The 20,757-nt window shown below is 42.5% G+C and overlaps 2 protein-coding genes across 4 annotated transcripts in view; one reads left to right on the top strand and one right to left on the bottom strand.

Annotated features, from left to right (window-relative positions):
- The window catches only part of WDFY2 (WD repeat and FYVE domain containing 2), an 84,467-nt gene extending 73,668 nt beyond the window's left edge, over window positions 1-10,799 (bottom strand). Inside the window, exons 1-2 of one of the 2 annotated variants that reach the window (XM_075139684.1) lie at window positions 5,970-10,799; window positions 1,610-1,662 (exon numbers count right to left, since the gene is read on the bottom strand). Coding sequence is in view for 1 of the 2 variants with exons in the window: in XM_075139683.1 (XP_074995784.1) it covers window positions 1,610-1,662; window positions 2,284-2,307 (77 nt within the window). In the remaining variant the exon portion in view is untranslated. Of the gene's footprint in view, window positions 1-1,609; window positions 1,663-2,283; window positions 2,686-5,969 lie in introns of those variants that run through there. The other variant, XM_075139683.1, reaches the window with a different exon arrangement.
- A 585-nt stretch (window positions 10,800-11,384) lies between these two features.
- Window positions 11,385-20,757, top strand: part of INTS6 (integrator complex subunit 6) — a 45,650-nt gene continuing 36,277 nt past the window's right edge. The window contains exons 1-4 of one of the 2 annotated variants that reach the window (XM_075139679.1): window positions 11,385-11,446; window positions 11,769-11,929; window positions 12,179-12,256; window positions 13,039-13,188. In XM_075139679.1, the coding sequence (XP_074995780.1) occupies window positions 11,819-11,929; window positions 12,179-12,256; window positions 13,039-13,188 (339 nt within the window). In that variant the 5' untranslated portion in view covers window positions 11,385-11,446; window positions 11,769-11,818. Of the gene's footprint in view, window positions 11,930-12,178; window positions 12,257-13,038; window positions 13,189-20,757 lie in introns of both variants that reach the window. The other variant, XM_075139680.1, reaches the window with a different exon arrangement.

Raw genomic sequence — 20,757 nt, 5'->3', positions numbered from 1 at the left:
CAAACAAGAAAATTCATGAAAGTGGGAGAAATAAAATAGTAAAATAGTTCGTAAAATAGTAAATGCTCTAGAGACAAGAGGCCACACATGTTTCGAGGGGAAAACCAATTACTCAGTCACGTCCTCATCTGTAACTTGATGACCTCCTTGTGTAAAAATAGTAGAAATACCTGACAAGATAGTAGAAATACCTCTGTGAAGACTGAGGAACTGGTGAATGTACATCTTGTACCTCTGAAAGTGGATGAGGAAACTCCAAATGGGAAAACAAAGAAAATCCCCAAGTCAGCTCATCTGGGATTGACTGAAAAGAAAAAAAAAAAACTCTGACATTCTCAGTAGTTTTGATTAGCCCCTGATGTTCAGGCTAATTGGCCCCAGAATAGCCTCTGTGTTGTATGCTTAATATGAGCACAGGACAATTTTCACACAGAGGCTCTAAATCAGGCATCAGTGTCAAAAATAAAGGTGCTCAAAGGCTCCATATGAGGCTAAGTGATGCTCTTGAAGTCAAAAGAACTTCTCTGGTGTGTTAAATCAGTTCCTAGTAATAGGAGGGAAGTAGGGCAATAGTTATTTTTCACTGAACTACAACAAGAAACTCTGTAAGAATTGGCCATGTTAGTGCTCTCAAAGTGTTCAAGTGAGAAGACATTGGAGAAGGGGCAGGTAGTAATTAAGAACATGTAAAGACCCTCAAATCATAATGAATGAGTGTTGGAAATAGGTTTGTCCACCTGAAAAGCCATATGGGTAGGTATGCATGTATGCACGCACTTAAACACATTAAAAAACACCCCCAAAACCCCACAAAACCAAACTGAAAAAGAAACCTTTCCCTAAAGCTAGAGAACCTGAGGCTGAAACTGTAGCAAGAAATTCTGGTACCTGCTCCAGGATGGGTCCAGCTCTATCAGCTCATAAAACAGACCAGAGATTTTTCTTTGGGTTCTGAGGCCAAACAGCATGTCCCAGCTTGCATCACAGAACTACATTTTCTTCTTCCCCCAAGAAAGAGTGATGATGTAAAAGTGCCTTTGGGGAAATGGTCCCTGCTCCATGCTGTCCCCTAAGCCATGTCCAGGTACCATCTGAGAGGTTGCGAAGAGTCGTGTGCCAAAACTGCCAGGTAACGTGCTTACAATTCAATTGTAGAGAGCTCTGCGTAGCAGTGCCTGAGTGTTGGCCTCTGAACCTTACCAGTGTAGATCAGCTGATGAATCTTCTCCAGGGTTTTGGTACCTTTCAATCCAGCAGTTTGGCCACAACGACTCTTCCACTGTAGAGGCACATACCAACAAGACATCTAGCAAACTTCTTGGCATTCAGGAGCTAGGTGGTGGGGATCCCAGGCAGCTGCCAGGAGCCCGACTATTATGGGAGCACTTGTGCGCGGGCAGTCCAGATTCTCTCCTTCAGAGAGGCACAGAGCAAAGTATGAACTATCCTCTCAAGCACTTCGCTGTGCAGATTTATGTTCTAGGGACTTTGGCATATGGCTTGCAGAATCCCTCCATAGGGATGTCTGACTGGACCTCTATCAATCAGCATTCAATTCCTCGAGTCCCTCTCCTGTGAGAGGAGTACCAGACGTTAGTGACTCTCTTACCTTCTCTTTGATACAATCCTGCCTGATACTTCTCTTCTCCCAAGTGCCGATAACTGAAAAGAGAGAAAAAACCAGAAGAGAAACTAGGACAACTTCCCCATGCAGGGATGGGCTCAATCCTGATATGAATGGGGAGGAGGAAAGAGGGAGTGGTTGTGCAGCTGCAGCATGATTTTATGCTGTGAACAGATCACTAGCTGGGGCTAACGATCTGGCTCCTGTGCCTCCAAATCCTCTTGTAAGACTACATTTGCCATATGCGTAAAAGTCGAAGAGGCTTTCCTACCACGGACTTTTCTAGGTATCTACCCTTTCCCCAACTTGAAGGCTGGCAGTGTCAGTTCTGACTTGTATTTATGGAAGTACTTTTTCTTTGAAATTATATTTTGATTAATTTCAGGGGGTTTTATTCATGTCCTTTGTTTTTGGCCAGAAAATTACGGAACTATGCCCATTTATATACGCATACATTCGTGAACATAAAGATTCAAAAGAGAATGAGGGAGAAATACCACTTCTGACTAGGCACAACAACTCTGAAGGGAAAATTTATACACATCTTATGCTTTTGTTTTTTAATAAAAGATGACATGCTGCCCTAGTGATGACTTGTAGCAGAAGAGATTAAAAATTCTTGGACCATCAGTAGCAAGAAATCACAGGGCTGTACTTACAGAGGTCATTAACTGTCCAGACATCTGTTGGGTAACAAATTCTGCTAAACATAGATCATGAAACGGTTCTTGAATTATGCAGAGGATAATTTCACAATCCAGAAAACAGAGAATTCAAGCAGAGAAAAAGCCATGTAAGACCTTCTTATTGCCAGCTGGGGAGGAATTCACTACGATGTCAGAATTATGGGAAAGTTTGGTGCTAGTGGCAGTGGTCTGCTGGACTGCTATCAGTGTGATAAAGAACAGATTTAGACGATGGTCACAATTACAGTTACACACTCCACAAAGTAACTGACATTATGGCAAAATAGGCCATATTAATTAGAGGGACACTATGACAAAAGTGTCCAGCTAACTAGACAAAAGTAAAAACTCCAAATGTCTCAATGAAAACTACCATAAAACATGTTAACATGAGTAATAGATTTCAGTATAAAATAAAGGAGTTAGGAAACAATAAGCAGATGCAGCAATGGAAAAATATGGTGGAAACAGGCTGGAGCATTCCAAACAATATATAAATTAAAGCACAACAGACCTTAATTCCCCTTGAAAAAGGAATACTGTCCCATTCCCCATAAGTTAACTGTAGAAGCCACTTGGATAGGATCACACCTGAGTCCAATTCTGCTGCACTAGACTGTAACCGGGTTAAAGGGCTTACCTCTGAAACGAGAGCTCAAGTGATATCTGTCAACCTTTGGAAGCTTTTGCTAGATCAGGAGTTACTTATTAGCTGCTGCAGAAGTCAAGCACACAGCACAACCAAACATCGAAAACATGGAGAGTAAAAACACTTGTCAGGTCAAATGAGTAGTTTTGGCTTTTTTCCCTCGGCCAGCTGAGGAGAGCCATACTGAATATCTAAGTAGAAATGTCAAGAAAAACATATTGTAACTTTTTCTGAAGGAAAGGACAAGATAAAAAGGACTTGAAATGGAAGACATGAAGAAAAATAAGAATTGATCAAGAAAAATAAAACACAAAAAACCCCTGCAATACCTTGAAAGTAAATGGAATGGATATAATAGTTAAAAGCCTGATTTTTTGTCTCCTTTGCATTGTTAAGTTTCATCTTCCTTCAAGACCCCAGTTATATAAATCACTGTTACCTGTGTATTCACAACTCACTTAAACCAGCCAACATGAATGCATATAATAGTGTCGAGGCCCTAGGAAAACAGAAATAACAGAAAACAGAAATACTTCAAAGGAGGGAAGGAGCAGGAGAATCTCAGAGAAAATGTGACATTCATCACACAACCAGCGTACACAACACACTCTGCCAAACCTGCAGAAGCGTACATTTAGTGTCAGCCTGAATTATGGGATGGGCTTTCTTGGACTTTTTATTTTGGATGCACATTTGGAAAATAACCATAAACCATATATTGCCTTAAAAATGGCTTACCAACAGGAAAATATTAGAACTGATCCTGAAACATTCGAGGCTTTCCGATTGCAACATCATGAAATTGAAAGCCATCTCCAACAACAAAACTCCTCATTGCTGACCAAAACAGCACTGCTTGGTGAAGACTGCTGTTATGAAAAAAGGTTACGCTTGTAATTCAAGGTTTGTTATAAGCTGGTCTCAAGTCAGTTCTAAAATTTTCCTAATGAGAAATGCTTCTGTAATCTCAAATCGGTGAAAATTATCCTTCTGTGCTTTTCAAAGCCATGTTTTAAGTGTCCTTCCTCCCCATTTGAAATGTTTCTAAAACAAGACACTATTTTTCTGCGAGTCAGTGCAAGACAGATTTGCCCACTGTGGCATTCATTCAAGTTTTCTGTAACAAATAGGCCTTATATCAGGGCTTCATTGTGTGCCTAAAATCAGAAAAAAAACCTTTCACTTCATTTTAATTGTATCTTTTGAATAACATACTCAGCAAACAGTCCCAAACACCTTGTCAAAGGTGCTTGAAGTCAGGGAATACAGATGAACAGATTTCTTCCCTGGATAAGAACAGGGTTTATTTTACTCGAGAAGACCTATATCTGTGCTTTATAGATGGCTTTTGTAGAGATTTCCAATTAGCTACTAGTTGAGATTTGGTAAGTTTTCATTAACTGCTAAGTGGCAAAAGACAGACCAACTGCTCTATATTCCATTTGACACCAGTCATGTCAGCTGCTTTGCAGAGAGCAACCAAGTGCATCTCTCTTTTAGAGTGTATTTTGATTTTGGGCAAAAGATGGCAATGCATAATAACCACATTTAGAGTAAAAGCTGGATAATAAAATTCTACAGCGTGGCAATATTTTAAAGAAAGAGCTCCCAGCTCTCAAATACCACATGCAGGTGTGATACCTCAGTGGCAAGCAATTTAGGGATGAATGAATAATTCTGTCCTCTTGTTTACCAAGACTGTACCCATTACATTGGCCATTAAAAAAGAAAAAAAAAAAAAAAGAAAAATACACCCCGTTGTTTTGCCTCCCTGCGAAGTGCTTGTAGAGTACCTTTTAGCTGTAACTGCTTTATACTCCAAGCTGACTGTAGCTGGAATTGGTGTCCCTTAGCCGCTCGATCAGTTAGATAAATTCTGCATGCCTGTGTCTGGGATCCATGGTAATGGAGTTACGTTGCTACGCTATGAAATGTGCGGGAGGGTCCAGGGCTTTGGGAAGGATATGATTTCCGGGGCTACTGAAACTTGGTAGTGTAGGCAAGAAGGAATGCTTGGAGGAACAAACAAAAGCAATCGCTATAATGGTGACAGGGGATCGCTCAGGTCAGCGGGTACAGGCAGGGCACTGACACTGCAGGAAAGCTTCCCTGGGAGGGGTGTAACAACCATCTGAAAGATTGTTTAAAAGTGGTGTTGTGTGTTACAGGTATTTATGTGGAGGACTGCATTAACCCCTTACCACACACGCAGGAGCTTTTAACCAGGGCTACAAGAAGAGAAAGTCAAACAAAAGCAGGGTGGACTGCTACAAATAATCTCTTTCAAACTATCTCTGGCCATCCTGAGACGTTTTGTTTTTTTTTTTTCCCTGGCATAATAAGCAAAAGTCTCCTCAGACCTGTTGTTTTAGTGGATGCAGAAGACTCCTTCTGTCTTCACAACCTGGGGGGCTGAAGGGAAGCTGAGAAGTCTGTACCAGTATTTGACTGGTACGCTCTGGTGTTATCAGGAATCAAGTGGACTGCTGCTGCCTGCTGCTACCAGCATCTCAAGGATGGAAAATAAGTTCAAGAAGAAAGAAAAAAAAAAAAAAAAGACAGGTAAAATACCTTTTGTATGCTAGAGGTGTTTTCTGTGCTCTTTGGGTCTTGACATGCTGGCTGATACCCAAGAGACGGAATAAATTTAAAGGCCTGGAGCTGAGGCATGTTTTTGGTTTTGACCAGAATCCTACCTGAAGTGAAAGGAGCAACATAGCACATCCGGAAGAATATATAAGAATTGTAAATCTGTTTGAATTCTCATATATACTACCTTATTACAACTGTAATTTTGAAATGTTTGTTTTTAGCAGCTTTCTCCATGTTAGATTTAATATTCCTTCACGGTACCAAATAGGAGAGGTCCTGCTCTGTTAAACACTGTTAAATACATATGAAGACAACTCATTGCCTAGAAGACCTTTCAATCTAAGGCCAGTAATACTAAAGGAAAAGCATGTATCAAATATACAGTTTAATTTTATTTTAATGACAAAAGCCTCCTTACCTTCTATTCAGGTGTCTTTCGACCTCTCCATCATTGATTTGCTCACTTCTGCTGTCACAGCACAGATGGTCCTCAAAGAGATCAGTTTTTCCTCTGAAAATAATCTTACTGTGCACTTCTATCACAACTTTCTTTGGAAGAACCTAAGTACTTCACCAATATTCATGAACTTAGTCTCCCAGTACCCACATTCAGTCTGTACAGTTAGAAAACAGACTATATCAAACTACTATAATACCCATTTCCTTGCAATTCCACATTAACTATTCTTCCCCGGATGGTACACTGCTGTTCACTGTGGTTCCAACTCCTGAGCCAGGAAACAGCAAGGGATTTGGATGACTGAAGGGGTGGTGGGGAATACAAAAATCCCTAGGAAGCTTCAAAGGCTACCCTCTGGGTTTCCCGATGGATGGACAATGAAAACGAGGCTGTCTTTGAAGATGGGCCAAGAGAAGCCAGAATGCAACTTCTTTTAGAGGTCATCGTTCTGCAAAGGGATGTAGTTTCACTGTGTTCTGGTGCTGGGGAAGCCAAAGTACAGACTTCCAAAAGGTGCTAGACAGTTTCAAAGGAAGGCAGCTGCCTCTACAAATTTTAGAAAAATAGGGATCCTCAGTCCAAGTCCTAGAATATACATAAAAAACTGAGATCCAGTTATCTTAATGTCACTTTTCTGAAAAATTTTTGGGGTTACATCTTATCTGATCCCAGCCTTCTCAGTAATTACTCAGTCTAGGGTGAGTTTTATATATTTACCTAAGCTATCTGAATTATAAGATTAAATCAGTTTCTCTTTGGTAATCATTTCAGGAAGAGAAAAAAAAGTAGGGTCAACCCCACTGAATTGAAACTAGTAAAAACAAACAAAAAAATCCAACAATATAAGCTGCCATGTTTGCAAGACAAGTGAAAAATAAAATTTTATTTATAAAAAAAAAGCAACTAAGTGGAATGCACAAAACTTGGCTAAAGGAAGACTAAAAGGAATAGGACACAAGTATTAAAAGATAATAAATTGAAACTCAGAATGCTGTGTAAAGATATATATTTTAACGATAAGCAGTAACATAAAATTAGGCAATGGAAAATATAAGACTTTCAAACAGGAAAAAAAAGTTTAATAGTGACAATCTCCAAGGCTATGGAATGGTATTCTAAAGGAAACTCTGAACAATTCACCTGTGTCATTAAAACCTGGACTGAAGAAGATCTTGAAATATTCTTTGTGAAACAAATCTGTATTGAGAAGGAGAAAGCCAACTAAAAAAAAAAGAAAAAAGTTATACTGTCAATTTTAGTTCTTGGACATGCTGGAAGGTCTTTAGCATAAAATCTTCCATTCAAGCTGTAGTTTAGGACAAAATAAGGCTAATGCTATGTGATAATACAACAAAAATCTCACAAATATCGACTGGGAGAAGTAGCTGTTTAAGGAAAAAACCACAATGACAGCAAATAATACCAAAGCATTTTTGGTATCAATTTTTTCAAATTTTTTTTTTTCAGGTATATTTTCATACTCAAATACAACTTTTGATTTATTGACCTAGCATTCCAATATAAAGTGAAATTTTATTTTTAATACTGTCTTATTTGTCCCCAAATGGACAACGCCCATTCTGAAGACCAGAAAATGAATATTCTTAGACATACCTATGTGTTCATACTTCCTCATGTATGCACAACAAATAACAAACAAAAACCGTACGAAAGTAGCTGCAATCTTTTGCATCATCAGGACGGCAAGAGTATTCCTCCAGACAGAACTATGCTGAAATAATTCATCTAGATTTAGGAGAAAAGGCAGAACTGTCCCATTCAAACTACGCATGCATAGTGAGCATAATTTTGCCCACCATGTAAAAAAGCTGAAACCAAAGAAAGATGCATCTGTTTTCAGTGACAGTCTCAAGCTCTCTCCCTGCTCAGCTGTGTCAGCTCTACCAATAATGAGCATAAGCACTAATATCACTGGGTTTTGTTCTTTTGCAGCAAATCTCTCGTACAGATTTATAAATGTGACTCTGATGGCAGTACCAACCATTACAACTCTCATGTCAAGAGGCTGATACACACTTAAGGCTTGGGTTGATTATCTATCTTTGAAAAAAATCTTTCTCAATATTAATCAAATTGGCCTGCTCCCAGCAGAAAAGTACTAATGCCTACCACAGACAACACACACCCAGCCTTGATTCTGCCCTATAGGGGATCTAATATGGATCTAATGTAAGATGCACAGGAGTGGGAAGAACTGAATGTTCCAAATGGTTTCAAAGATATCAGCAAAAAGCAAGTAGGTATACAGAAAAGTAAGTAGAGTGGTTTTGCTTGTATGAATCCCATTGGAACTGCATAACAGTTTTTTCTGCGGGATTCTTCTATCAGTAATAATCACCAGGGCTGAGCGGACCAAGGGCAAAGCGGGCCCAGCTGCTTCAGTCCCACCTTCCTCTTGTGTTGGTAAGAAAATTACAGTGTGCCTACAGCTTGCAATTTTCAAAGCTGATTCAGAATTCATGCTGGTTTATGACCCATTCTACCACTAAGAGTTAACATGGCTTTTTTTCCCCTCTCTCTTCACTTACTGGCAACAAAACTTAAAAATTCCAAATGACCCTCCAGGATTTACGCAAAGTCTCCATGGCCCAGCCTGCTTTTCACCATGACATTTTCCTGGTATGGCAAGGACTCTAAAATGCCTTTTTTCCTGCACTTTGGAGGAGGAACCATTCCAGAAGTTTCCCATTTTTAGCATGCTCTCCAAGAAGATACATGATGCTTGACACGTAAAGTGACACTGTTTTTATTAGGCCAGTCAATGAAACATCAGCAACATACCAGCAGGAGAGAAGATGGCATGTCTGAAGAATGTGCCTATCTCAGAGATTTAAAAGGAAGCCAATTAGAGGCCGACATCATACACTCACTCAACATTACTCCCAAATGAAGTTACTAATCCCAAGGCATGATTTGTTAAAGCAGCACTGCAGCCTTTACTTAACAACTTGCATCCCACCACCTCAGGGAGACAATTACTACTCTAACAGCAGCCAGTCTTGCTGACCTTAGGAGCTGCAAAAGATACCTGCAACTTTCCGTGGGGAGCTGAGGGGAAGAAAGGTGTCCCAAAACACCTCTGTAGAGAGCAAATGACTATGAACCAAGTCTCTCCAATAGTCCAAATGTTTTACTGTGTAACAGGGACTGGCATGCAGCTGGATTCCAGGGCAACCCGGCAACGCAGCCTCTGCAGCACCTGCTGGTTTGCTTCCTCTGACAGCAGGGATTCAGACTAACCAGTAGAACCTGGACCAGAACAGCCTTGCTGCCGGTCACAAGACACAGCACCACTGCTGAGCTCTAACGCTGGACTGCTGGGAAGATACAAGCAGCTCAGGAGCCACTGGGTGCACACGAGCTGGGCCACTCTTACCACCGCCAGCAGGATCCATACTGAGAAATACTCACAGTAAAAGATGTTGCTTCCAAAGAAACCCAGTCACCGTATTTTGGTCTGCACTGACTCCAAAGATTCCTTCCCAGCTGTCACAGGGTCCTGAGATTGGAGATTAATGGCCTTGAATGGTGAACTGGGCTGAAAGGAAGCATCCCTGACTTCACCCCAGTGCCTGAGAAGGGATGGCACAGGTCACAGATGCAGTCTTGACAGGAAAGCCAAAATAAGCTGCTCACAGGTATAAGAATGCATACCAGTCTGTAATGGAAGTATGATTTTATCCCTCTCTCTTCTTAGAAACTAAATGCTAATCTTTCATTAGCCTTAAAAAAAAAAAAAAGCCCAAATCAGCTCTTGCCTAACAAGACAGAAATCTTCCCTGGAAAAGGAAGATGAATCAAACCAGGACACTGCCAATTTTATCTTGAGAGAAGGAAAGAGCACAGTGGCTTCATACCTTCTAGAGCAGTGGCTGTGGGAACACATCAGCTGGATCAGGGGAAAAAATATTAGTCAGATAGGAAGCAGAGCAATCTCCTGAACAGATTATGCTAAGAAATGGCTTCAGAGTTACTGCTCCAAGGCTACGAGAGCAGAAACAGCAGACACTCAATTGCTGGGGAAAAAAACCCAAACCACCAAACAAAAAACAACTGAGCACAGAGATCTTCATCATTAATTGGTTGGAAACACTCCACAATTATATGATTTATAGGAAGTAAATTTTGAGTGCCTTAGCGTGCATCAGAGAAACATTAGTGTTAATCTCTGCCTGTGTGTAGGGGAAAAGGTCACAGCTAGGGCTAGCCAGGGTTTTTTTTTTTCTTTTTTTTTTCTTTTTTTTTTTTCCTAAGCATCGAGTGAAAGGCCAGACCATGTCTCCAGGAACTCACCATCAAAACGGTACGGAACACTATTTTCCATATCTTAAACCCAGTGGATATGACAGATGACGCAAGTACTGCCTGCCAGGAGCCGAAGTTCCCTTGACCAGCGAGCCCCCCGCTCCCCCGGCGCCAGGGCCGGCGGGTGTCAGCCTGACCTCGGGTCCCCTGGCCGCCCCCCTAGCCTAAGGGGCTGCGTTGGCATCTGAGCGCTGTACAGGTCCCCCCTCAAAAGGGTTCCCTTCCTCCGAGTGAGGGGAAGGACCCGCCGGGGCAGGCGGGGACTCCCCGCGGCCCGGCCCGCCCCAGCCCCGCCGCGGCCCGGGGCCCTTCCCGCAGCCTCAAGGAGAGCCGCGGCGCCCGCGAGACAGGGCGGGGGGCAGCGCCCGCCCCCTCCCCCCGTGACTCACCCGCCCGCTCCCAGCGGGGACAAACCGCCAGCGCCGGAGTCACCGCCCCGGCCGAGCCTGCGGCGGTCCGCGCTCCCCCGGGGCCTCCCCCGCCACCCTCACCGCACTCCCCCCCCCCTTCCCCCCAGGGCCTCCCCCGCCACCCTCACCGCACTCCCCCCCCCCCTCCCCCCCAGCGGCCAGCTCCCGCCCGCCGCCGCGCCCCAAAGCTGGCGGGTCGGGCAGGGCGCTACCCCCACGGGAGGCGTCACCCCTGAGCCCTTCAAATAGCCCAGCGAGGGCGGCGGCAGGTCTCCCCTGCCCGCGCGGTCCGGCTCCCCCCCGTCCCCTCCCCGTTTCTTCTGCCCCGAGAATGTTCATCTGAGGAGCGGCGCCCCCCGCCCGGGCCCGGGTCCCCCAGCCAGCCCCCCCCACCACCACCACTGCGCCTGCGCGGCGGCACCGCTCCGCCGCCCGCTCCCCCGCCGCCCTCTCCCTCAGCGGCTTCAGCCGCCCCCCTCCGCCCTCCCCCGACGATTTGAATATGCTAATGAAGCGGTTACTGGGAGCCCTATGGTGGGGCCGGGAGGCCGTCACGTGGGACGGGGACGTGTCCTTCAGAGGCGGGCCCCGACCTGCCCAGGCTGCCTTAAAAGCGGGCGGCGAGCGAGGAAGCGCCTCAGTCAGAGAGAGAAAGTGCCGGGGTGGCGGAGCTGCGGCTGCTCCGCCTGAAACTTCTGAGTAACATCAACAGGGGGAGGGGAGGGCGGGCGGCGGTGGAGGAAGGTGGTGGGGGGGGAAGGTTAGCAGCAGCGCAGCCCTATCCGCCTCTCCCTCATAAACCAGCCTGTGTTGGGCTGAGCAGGCCCCTCACACAAAGGAGGGCAGGGCAGGCAGGGCTGCCCCCCCTTCCCCCCCGCCTCGGCAGAGGGGCAGCGGGGAGGCGCCCTTCCCCGTGCAGAGCACTCACAGCCACTTACTCCTCTCCTGTCCCCCGTCTTCTTCTTCTTCTCCTCTTCTTCTCCCCCCTCCCTCCCACCCCGCCCCGCGGTTCTCCCCTCAGCCCCCCGCCCGCTGTCCATGTAGCCGCCCGGCCGCCGGCCCCTCCGCACTATGCCCATCTTACTCTTCCTGATAGACACGTCCGCCTCCATGAACCAGCGCACCCATCTGGGCACCACCTATCTGGACATAGCCAAAGGCGCTGTAGAGACTTTCATGAAGGTACCGGCTCTGCCTTGCGAGAGGAGGCGAGAGAGAGCGAGAGTGACTGCGCGGGGAGGGGAGGGGGAGGCAGGGCGCGGGGGGCTGCCTGGGCCGGGGGCGCGGGGCGAGGGCGGGCGGGAGGGAGTGCGTGTGGGTGCGGGCAGGGAGGGGAGGGCAGGGCCGGGCCGTGCCGAGCCGAGCCGGGGGGCTCCGGCGGCGGCGCCGCCGCCTCTTGGCTCACCCTCTGCTTTGTCCCCCACGCCGCAGCTCCGAGCCCGGGACCCGGCCAGCAGGGGAGACAGGTACATGCTGGTCACTTTCGAGGAGCCTCCCTACGCTATCAAGGTAACCCCCGCTCACCTCCCCCCCCCCCCCGCTCCCGCCGCTCCCCCCCGGCCTCCTTCCGGCCCCTCCGCGCCGCCGCGGGCCGCTGTCGGCGGCCGCCCCCCCGCCCGCCTCGCCCGGGCTGCCGGCGGTCCGGGGGAGCTCGGCACACACGGGCTCCGGCGGCGGCAGCGGCAGCGCTGACATCAACATGGCCGACATTTTTTCCCTGTGTGGTGTGTGTGTGAGCAGCAATGAACTGTGGGGGATATTTATTCAAGTTGGGAGAAGTGACAGCAACTCCAAGGAGAGTTCAGCTTGGAAGGGGCGAGGGGGGGAAGGACCGACTTCAGCCCGGAGAGTCCGGACTCGGAAGGGGACGGGACTTCCCTCACCCCCGGCGGGGCAGGGGCAGGCGTACCGCCGGGGAAGGGGGCGGTGGGTCCACATGACGCAGGACGGTGAACCTGTTGGAGGTCGCTTCAGAGTGTAGTCGGCTTCCATCTAGAAAGAGCTGTGGTGGAGCGGTGTCCATAGCTGTAAGGTTTGTGTGTTGGTGACTTCACGGAAATTTGTCCTGTGGAACAAATCAAAAATCTTCGTTTGATAGATGGGGAGCTCTAAGATTTAAGAGAAGTACGTATTTTCTGGCTTTATGGAACGACACTAAATATTAGTCACTTCCGAGGTGTCTGTTAGCATTTGTAATAGAGCTGCATGCAGCAAGGAAGGCGCTTTTGTAGCTTAACGGGAAAGCAAAGCTCATATCCGGAGAATAAGTCTTCTCACATTTCTCTTTTCAGGCTGGCTGGAAGGAAAACCATGCAACGTTTATGAATGAACTGAAAAACCTTCAAGCTGAAGGACTTACGACTCTTGGCCAGTCCCTAAGGACAGCTTTTGATTTATTAAACTTAAATAGATTAGTAACTGGCATAGACAACTATGGGCAGGTAGGTTGACTATTAATAGGCAGAAAAATTGTAAAACACAAACTTCCCAGAGACAACAATTAGCTACTTGTCCAAAGTGGCATCTTCATGAAATACTCAATATGGGGGCTGCTTCAAAAGTAAGCAGAGCTTAGATAGATTGAAGAAATGCAGTCGCTGACTATAGTTTCGTACCCAATTTTTCTTTCTTTTTTTTTTTAAACCAGTTATTTCTTAGTTTTTAAACTGTGATGTAGCCTCCAAGTTGACCTTCTCAGTTAAACTTTGTCTTTTTTTTGTATCGAGTCTATGTTTCAGAACCTTACCTGGTGAGCCTGGAGGGGTCATGAAAACTTTGCTTTCTCTATGCAGTGCTGTATAATCAATTAAGTACAGTTTGGGAGAAGAGCCATTTTTCTAACAACACTGCATGTTCAAAAGTACTGAATGGAGCACAAGTTTTTCAAAACCCATTCTTTCCAATGAGTTTACTACAACTCTTCTCTGCATACCTGTATTTTTATAAACCTGCCTGTTATATCAGAGCCTTGAGAAGCTGTGCTTTTCTAATGTCTGTATTGCAGCTATCCCTTTAAAACAGGACTTCTTTTTGGGGTGGGCCAGCATTCTCTTGCTCAGTAGTATGAGTTGTTAAAAGACGGTAACTCTCGGTTAAACATGTGCTTTAGGAAGCATACCCAGTTCTATCTGGCACTGGATCAAATCCTGGATTTGTTTCGCATAAAGGACATTATTAGTATTGGGCAAAGTATATCCTGTATTTTTCACGTAGGACGTACTAACTTGATTCTCCCCTTTTCGTTTGTTGTTCTCATGTAATGCTCCCTCTACTATCTGAGGATTAGTTACTGCTCTTGGTATTTAACATGGGAATGTGGTTGTGAAAATAAGTCCCCTTTCTCCTCCTCCCCTTTTCAGTCTAAGCAGAATCTATGTGATAACATGCCATGTTTCTTTGGGAAGGAAATTTCAGTGTTTTGTGTTGCATTGTATGGCTTTGCCGCTAGGTGATCAAGTGAGCCTAAACATTTTTAAAATGCCAGTTTAGTGATGAAACTTAAAAAAAAAAAGTGCTAGTTCCACACACGGTTATTTTTTTGTCTGTTACCATCTGCTGTCCTCTTATACAGCTGTGTGCTAAGATTTCCCATTTTCTGATGTTTTTGTTTAGTTACAGGAGCTATACGAAGCTTTTTTGAACACTTACCGCTGTAGGCACACACACAAAATACTTGCTCTTTCCCATTGCTACTGATAATTATAACACTCTAATTGAACCCAGGTCAAATAATTTGCTCTAAGTGAACCAGCTGTGCTCAACTACTCAATCAAGTGGGCAGTTGAGTTGTCATGACTGTTTTGACTCGCTAGTACTATTCATTACTGCAAATAGCTGTTCTTTTGTCTCTGGAGCAATGACTTTTTTTTCATCTGATCTGTTTTGGTTACAAGTCTCTATCTGGGCTTGAACCCACCCTTGCTTATGCATGTTTTTTGCTCTGTTCCACATGTGGAGCTGGCTGTTGAAGAGGCGTTCACACGTGCAGTCAGGTGACTGAATAGAAATTCTAACTCTCTTTAGTGTCTGCAAAAATAGATGAATATATTGCAAGTGCCGGGTCATCTGCTGCTGAAGTCACAGGTTCCCATTTTGGCTCTGCTAATCAAAGTAGCATTTTTTCATAAATCGGATCAAATTCTGGAGCACTTAACTGCTCCTTCAGCGCTCGCAGGATGAGATCCAGGGCAGTTAACCTCCTCAACTTCACATTGGCCTTTGAGCACTATGTCATGTTATCCTGTCAACTTCCTATTGTTCATGTCTACTACCTAAAATTTGCGCAAGATAAATGGGTATTTAAATGTACGTGGTACGAGAAACTTACAAATTCAGGATAATAAAAGTGATCAGAATGCTCACTTGCATTTGAAATAGTTTTCACTCAGAACATAAAGTGCTGATTCACTTTTTTTAAAGCAGTTACAAATATTCAGACCATAAAATATTTGAGTAGTTTACTTAACTAAAATATAGCAGACAGATGTTTGAAGAATGATTATCTTAGAGTGGGAGGAGAAGATAATTATACAAAAATGCAGCATTTAGATGATCTTAGGTGTGGTATTATGTGAAGTAATAAATCTAAATTTTTATTAAGCTTTTCTCTGGAAAATTTCTCTGGCTTAACAACTTTTGACTATCATGCTTGTTTTATTGGTGTATTGACAAGCTTAAGATATTTTCTAAGATCCACTTGTTTCGCATGTATGAATTGTAAACCAGATTTTTATTATACATACAAATGCAAGACATGATACAAGCTTGATGGGATTGTCTGGTTATGTCATCCAACGGCGTAATGTCTAGTATGAACTGTTTGTTTAAGTGGCAGTGTGACTCACTATACCTGATTTCTTTCAAAGTAGACCAGAGTTCTCCATCAGCTGACTTCCCGAACAAGAGTGATGGCTGAACGGTCATTCTGAAATTGAGGAAAATCTCCTGCTTCATATTTCCTTGCAACGTTAATGTTCAGATTTTTACTATGAGTATTTATCATATTACTTTTTCAGTAAATAAGTACTGACTCAGTGGCTCATGAAGATTGAGTTACCAAGTGTACAGCTGTATTAGCTGATCACAGTATCTCACATTCAGATCTTAAAGGGACACTGTCAACACATTTAGTTTATCAAGAACCTGGAAGATTTTTTCATAAGCTGTTTCTGATACTAATGCTATGGTATGGCTTTATAAACCCTTTGTTTTACCTAGGGTTGTTAGGTCTGCGTTTTTGTGAAGGTTTTTGTCAACAACAAAAGATTTTGGAAAGTACACATATTTTAAGGTGACTATTCATTTAAGTTTTACAGCACTTTCAGTTTGATAAATTCTGTATGATATTGCTTGAGTCCAATAATAGTTATAGTTTTTCCCCCCATAGTATGCTTTGTGCTAATTATGATAGCAGAAGAATGAACCTTCAAATAGGGTGTCAGCTTTTAGTGTTCACTAAAAGTAATGGTCCTCTTCACCTTCTGGATTTTTATAGAAAGCTTAGGAAAAAATACAGGATTTGGATGTCTTAAGGAAGAAAGCAACTTAAACACATTAAGTTCAGTGAGGACTCACTGTCATATCACACAAAACGTTGTACTTCATTAGCCCTATTTGCACTTAGCTAATTGACTTCTCTTTGTCATATTTTCCCCAGTTCAGCTTCTCCATTGTTTCAGATAGTCTGAAATGCCAAGCCTTTTACTAGCAGATTTTCTGTCCTCTTGGAGTACACTCCTAAATCTTATAGCTATGGCTTGTTCAGCTGTACATGTGTAGTCACAATTTAACTGAATAGTTTTGAGTGAGGCAAACATGCAGCTTGTTTACAGTTGATGGAAGGGTTAAATACTAATAGATGTGTTTCTCTTTCTGTGGAAACTGAAAATATGAAAAATGTAGCTATTATAATACAGCAAAAATGTAAACAAATTGTTGAATTGAACCATCTGTGTACTTAAATTATTTGCAGTTTGTAGTGAAGTTTCTAAGACTGAGTTTTGAAACTAAGGTAGGTAAAACATGTACCAGTGGTGTTTTGATACTCATGTGCAAAGGACCAACACTGCACTACCAAAACTTAATCTGATGGATGTTTGAAATTGCTAAAGCTCTGATTCCCTGATACCCCATTTGTTTCACCTTGCCTATTGTTATTTGTGTAATGAAGGTCTCTTACTATTTTTATTAGCAGTATTGCATAGAGTGAGGTTTGAGAGGATAAAATGTACTTATCTGAGTGGATTCCAAAGTGGTTGAATTGATGTATCACAAGGTATTTTTCCAAATTTTTTCAGGGTGAAATTTCATTTTAATGTTGTGGCTAGAAACTGCGCTTTTCAATAACATAAGCTTTTTACGATCTTTTTATCTCACTAGAGTATCTTGCATGTATTCTTCAGCATCGTAATTATTATTGATATGGTAAAACTGGCTTAGAGATGAGTTTGACTTTTAAACAAATTTGATGTAGCAAAAGCATATGCTAACTCAGTTGTTTTGAAACAGAAAAGCCAACTATAATGCTTCTGTAATCCAAGTGGACTTGGGATAGATATTTTCATTCACAGTGATGAATAAGGTGCTGTCTGAATTTAGACTAATACCAGAAACACTGTTTTGATGGCTTACCAGGCTGTGTGCAGTCTTGGCGAAAGCCTTTTTTTCTGCAATGCATTTCACTTACATAGAAAAGCATAACTAAGAAATTTTGAAACAAACTAAAATCCAAATGGAATTCATCTGATTAAGAATATGTTGGGAACTTAAAAATATGCTAAGAGCTGGAAAGATCTATTTCTGACCTGGAAGTTGGAAGGTGTCCTGCATATAATAGCATTGTTTTTAAACACCACAGTTGTTTCCCAAGGGTTTTATTCATACCATGTATGAGCATCAAACAATCCAAACTGCTTCTTTATAGTTCTTTCTAAATATATAGTTAGACCTATTTGTAGCTACAGTAGCAGTATTGCTGATGTGTTCACACAGTAAAACTTAGTGTGGTCCATAGAGGTCAGTATGTTTTGCCATAATGGCTTAAATACTGTAGTATTCCAAATACATGTAAATAGCATACCTAGGAGATCAAGTCTAATTGTGCTTGTAGGCACATGTCAGCTTTGTTTTTAAGTCACACATAATGGACTGACTCCTTACTTACGTGCTTATCTGTGTCTAAGATCTGCTGAGCTTAAAAAAACGCCAGCAATCACACATACGAAATATTGTTCCCTAATATTGCATACATTATGCTTTTGCAGTGATACATTCTGTTTTCTTTAAATTGTTGAGCGGTTTTATTTTCCAGTTGGTTTTTGAGGATTAGTACTGGATTTCCTTGCTTTCAAAAGTCAAAATCGTTCGAGCATGACTTTTGTCTTGGCATTCTGGGGTCATAAACACTGCCCTGGAATGGCTTGTGTTGAGTGTGCATCCAAATTTGGAACCAAAGTTTAGGTTAGCATTTCCTGCTTTGTCATGCTGGCACGGTTGCCCAGGCAGTTTGCTTCTCGTATTGGTAGAGGCAGAGGTTTGCACTTCTAGAGCAGTTCTCCCATTCTCTTTTTTTTTCCCCCTTCCCCAGAAAAAACAAATGAGAGAATTTCAGACAGTAGAAAACAGCATAACAAGCTTAAACATGGTAGTGGCAGAAATACGTATAAGAAAGGATTTCTCATAGTCTTCTATTTTCTGTGGAATAGAAATGGTTTTAACATAAACCTATATGCCTCTTAATGTCAAAGATCTACATGTGAAGTGCTGGTGAAAGTCAAATCTTTCTCACCTCCTACATGATGAAATTAAGCATATTGATTCCAGTTTATACTTTTTAGGCTTTAACCTAACCTTTAAGCATGCCATCTTGTCCGCTCTGGAAATGTTTGTAATTTTTAGTTAGTTTTGTTTTATAGTATCCTTTAATGAGAGCTATGGCAGGCATTGTTGCAAGTGTTTTTTCACCGTGTGAGGTGGAACTGCATGCCTTTCAGCCTTCTCAGAGCAGCAAAGTTCACTGAAAGTCTCAATAATAATGATCATCACATCAGACTTAAGTGTTCTTAAAATCACTTGTCAAATTCTAATCCAGTATATTTTTAAAGAAGAATTTAAAAGTTGAAACAAGCTTACACAAAGGACTTTATTTTTTCTGATGAAAATGATCTCATCAATCTGTTTCAGTAGCAGAAAGATGTGAGGTACTTCCTCATGTTCTGAATATCAAATATGCTTTGACCACTTTGAATCTTTAAGTGCTCAGTATTTCAATAAATTTGATTTGGAAGGGGCAGTACCATAACATGTTTGTTGTGGCTTTGGTTTTTAGAGGTCGGTTGAGCACAGTTATGCTGCCAAAGCTTAAGCAGATGATACGGATGTCTCTCTCTGGCTGATATTCTTGAATTCACTAAAAAGTCATCAGAGAAAGTCTGAGGACAGTTAGGAGTACCAAAATTTTATCTCTTGGCTTGATTTTCTATCTGGAACAGTTTATTTGAACAGGTCATTATAGACTCCTTGGATATACTAGCTGTCTTATTTGAGTGCTTAAAGGTACGTGTCCTATAGTTGAAGTATTCTTTTTGAAATATATTTGCACTTCATCACAGCCAACTATCAGGGAGGCAAAGCAAACACAAGTACATATAGGTATAGAGCCAGGAGTTTGGTTATCTTGTGAAGCACAAGTATTTATTTTTTTTCCCCCAGTGTCTCCATCATTATGTTTATTCTTTTTGAGTTTGTTTTCACTTTTTGTACTGAATTGTTACATTCAGTCTTGGATTTCTGTTGTAGACAATCCATATCTCTGAAGCTTGAAGGGAAGAACTGTTATTTGTGTATGTGTCTGAATTTTAATTCAGCCGAGGCTCAGTTGAAACTATGATTGTGTTGCTTGAGAGTCTTGATTGCTGTTACTTTTTTCTTGTAGTACATTCTGTATCTTTAACAACACAGTCTTTTAGCTCATAGAATATTCCCATTATTGCATCTTGCGCTTAAAGAACATATTGTTTCCACCTCATGTTGTGATGTTTAAGCATCATATTGTCTACAAAGGATATCACATGTTCATGAACTATTTTCGATGTATCAGCATATTTTTACTATTATAATTCTGAATATTGACAGGAAACAGGATTTCAGGTTCTTTATTATTTCCTGTATATTTTATTTAAAAAAAAAAAGATGGAAGGGATGTATTTAATCACTCTGGTACTGTTAAGTTGGCCCCTAAAGGACTAGATTTTTTCAAAATGTATTGTATAGGCAATTTCAGTCTTACGCTAATGAGAAATCAAGTATCTATTATCTAAGCACCTGTTGTTTTCATTCTAGAGATAGCATCTCTGCCTCAGCTAATTGATTTGCCCTAGCTTACATAAATCTACAGTCCACTATAGATTTAAGCCTAAATTTTTCCAGTGGGGAAACTAGGTTAGTGCCTACAGCTGAATTAAAATAGACAGGTAAGAAGTTGCTGGCTGCAAGATATGATACTAACCTTAGTCAGGAACCTTGAATGACTATGATTGGGACACTGAATAGATAAGACTTCTGGTTTTATGAGAGGACAAGAGGATTTGTCAAAATCTGGTCCTACTCTAGTTATTCTAATATGGGTGGTAAGTATGGATCTTGCAGCACTGCAGTGGTAGATAACTAGAATAGCAGATAAATAAGTGATGATTGTGTCTAACATAGTTCTGTGGCTTTAACATCGGATGTCTTTTGGAAGACTGATCTAGCAGGAACTGCAGTGCAGATGAGGGGTTTAGATAGTGATTCAGGGACATACGTATTGAAAATAATGCTTAATGCCCTGTTGTTGACTTGGCCAGGAAACTTTTACCTGAATAATCACGTTTGGTGTCTGCTCAGTGTAGCCACTCCCATTTCCTTTAGTTTATAGGGTTTTCTTCTATTTACATGTAACTGCTACTGCTGGTGGAGAGCAGGGTGTTAATCTGATTTCATCCGATAATAATGTTTGAGGATAAATTACCTGA

The sequence above is a fragment of the Calonectris borealis genome, chromosome 1 (genome assembly GCF_964195595.1).
Source record: "Calonectris borealis chromosome 1, bCalBor7.hap1.2, whole genome shotgun sequence".
In the NCBI taxonomy this organism is placed as follows: Eukaryota; Metazoa; Chordata; class Aves; order Procellariiformes; family Procellariidae; genus Calonectris; species Calonectris borealis.
The sequence above is the reverse complement of the archived record's forward strand: the minus strand, read 5'-3'. Positions and strand labels throughout refer to the sequence as shown.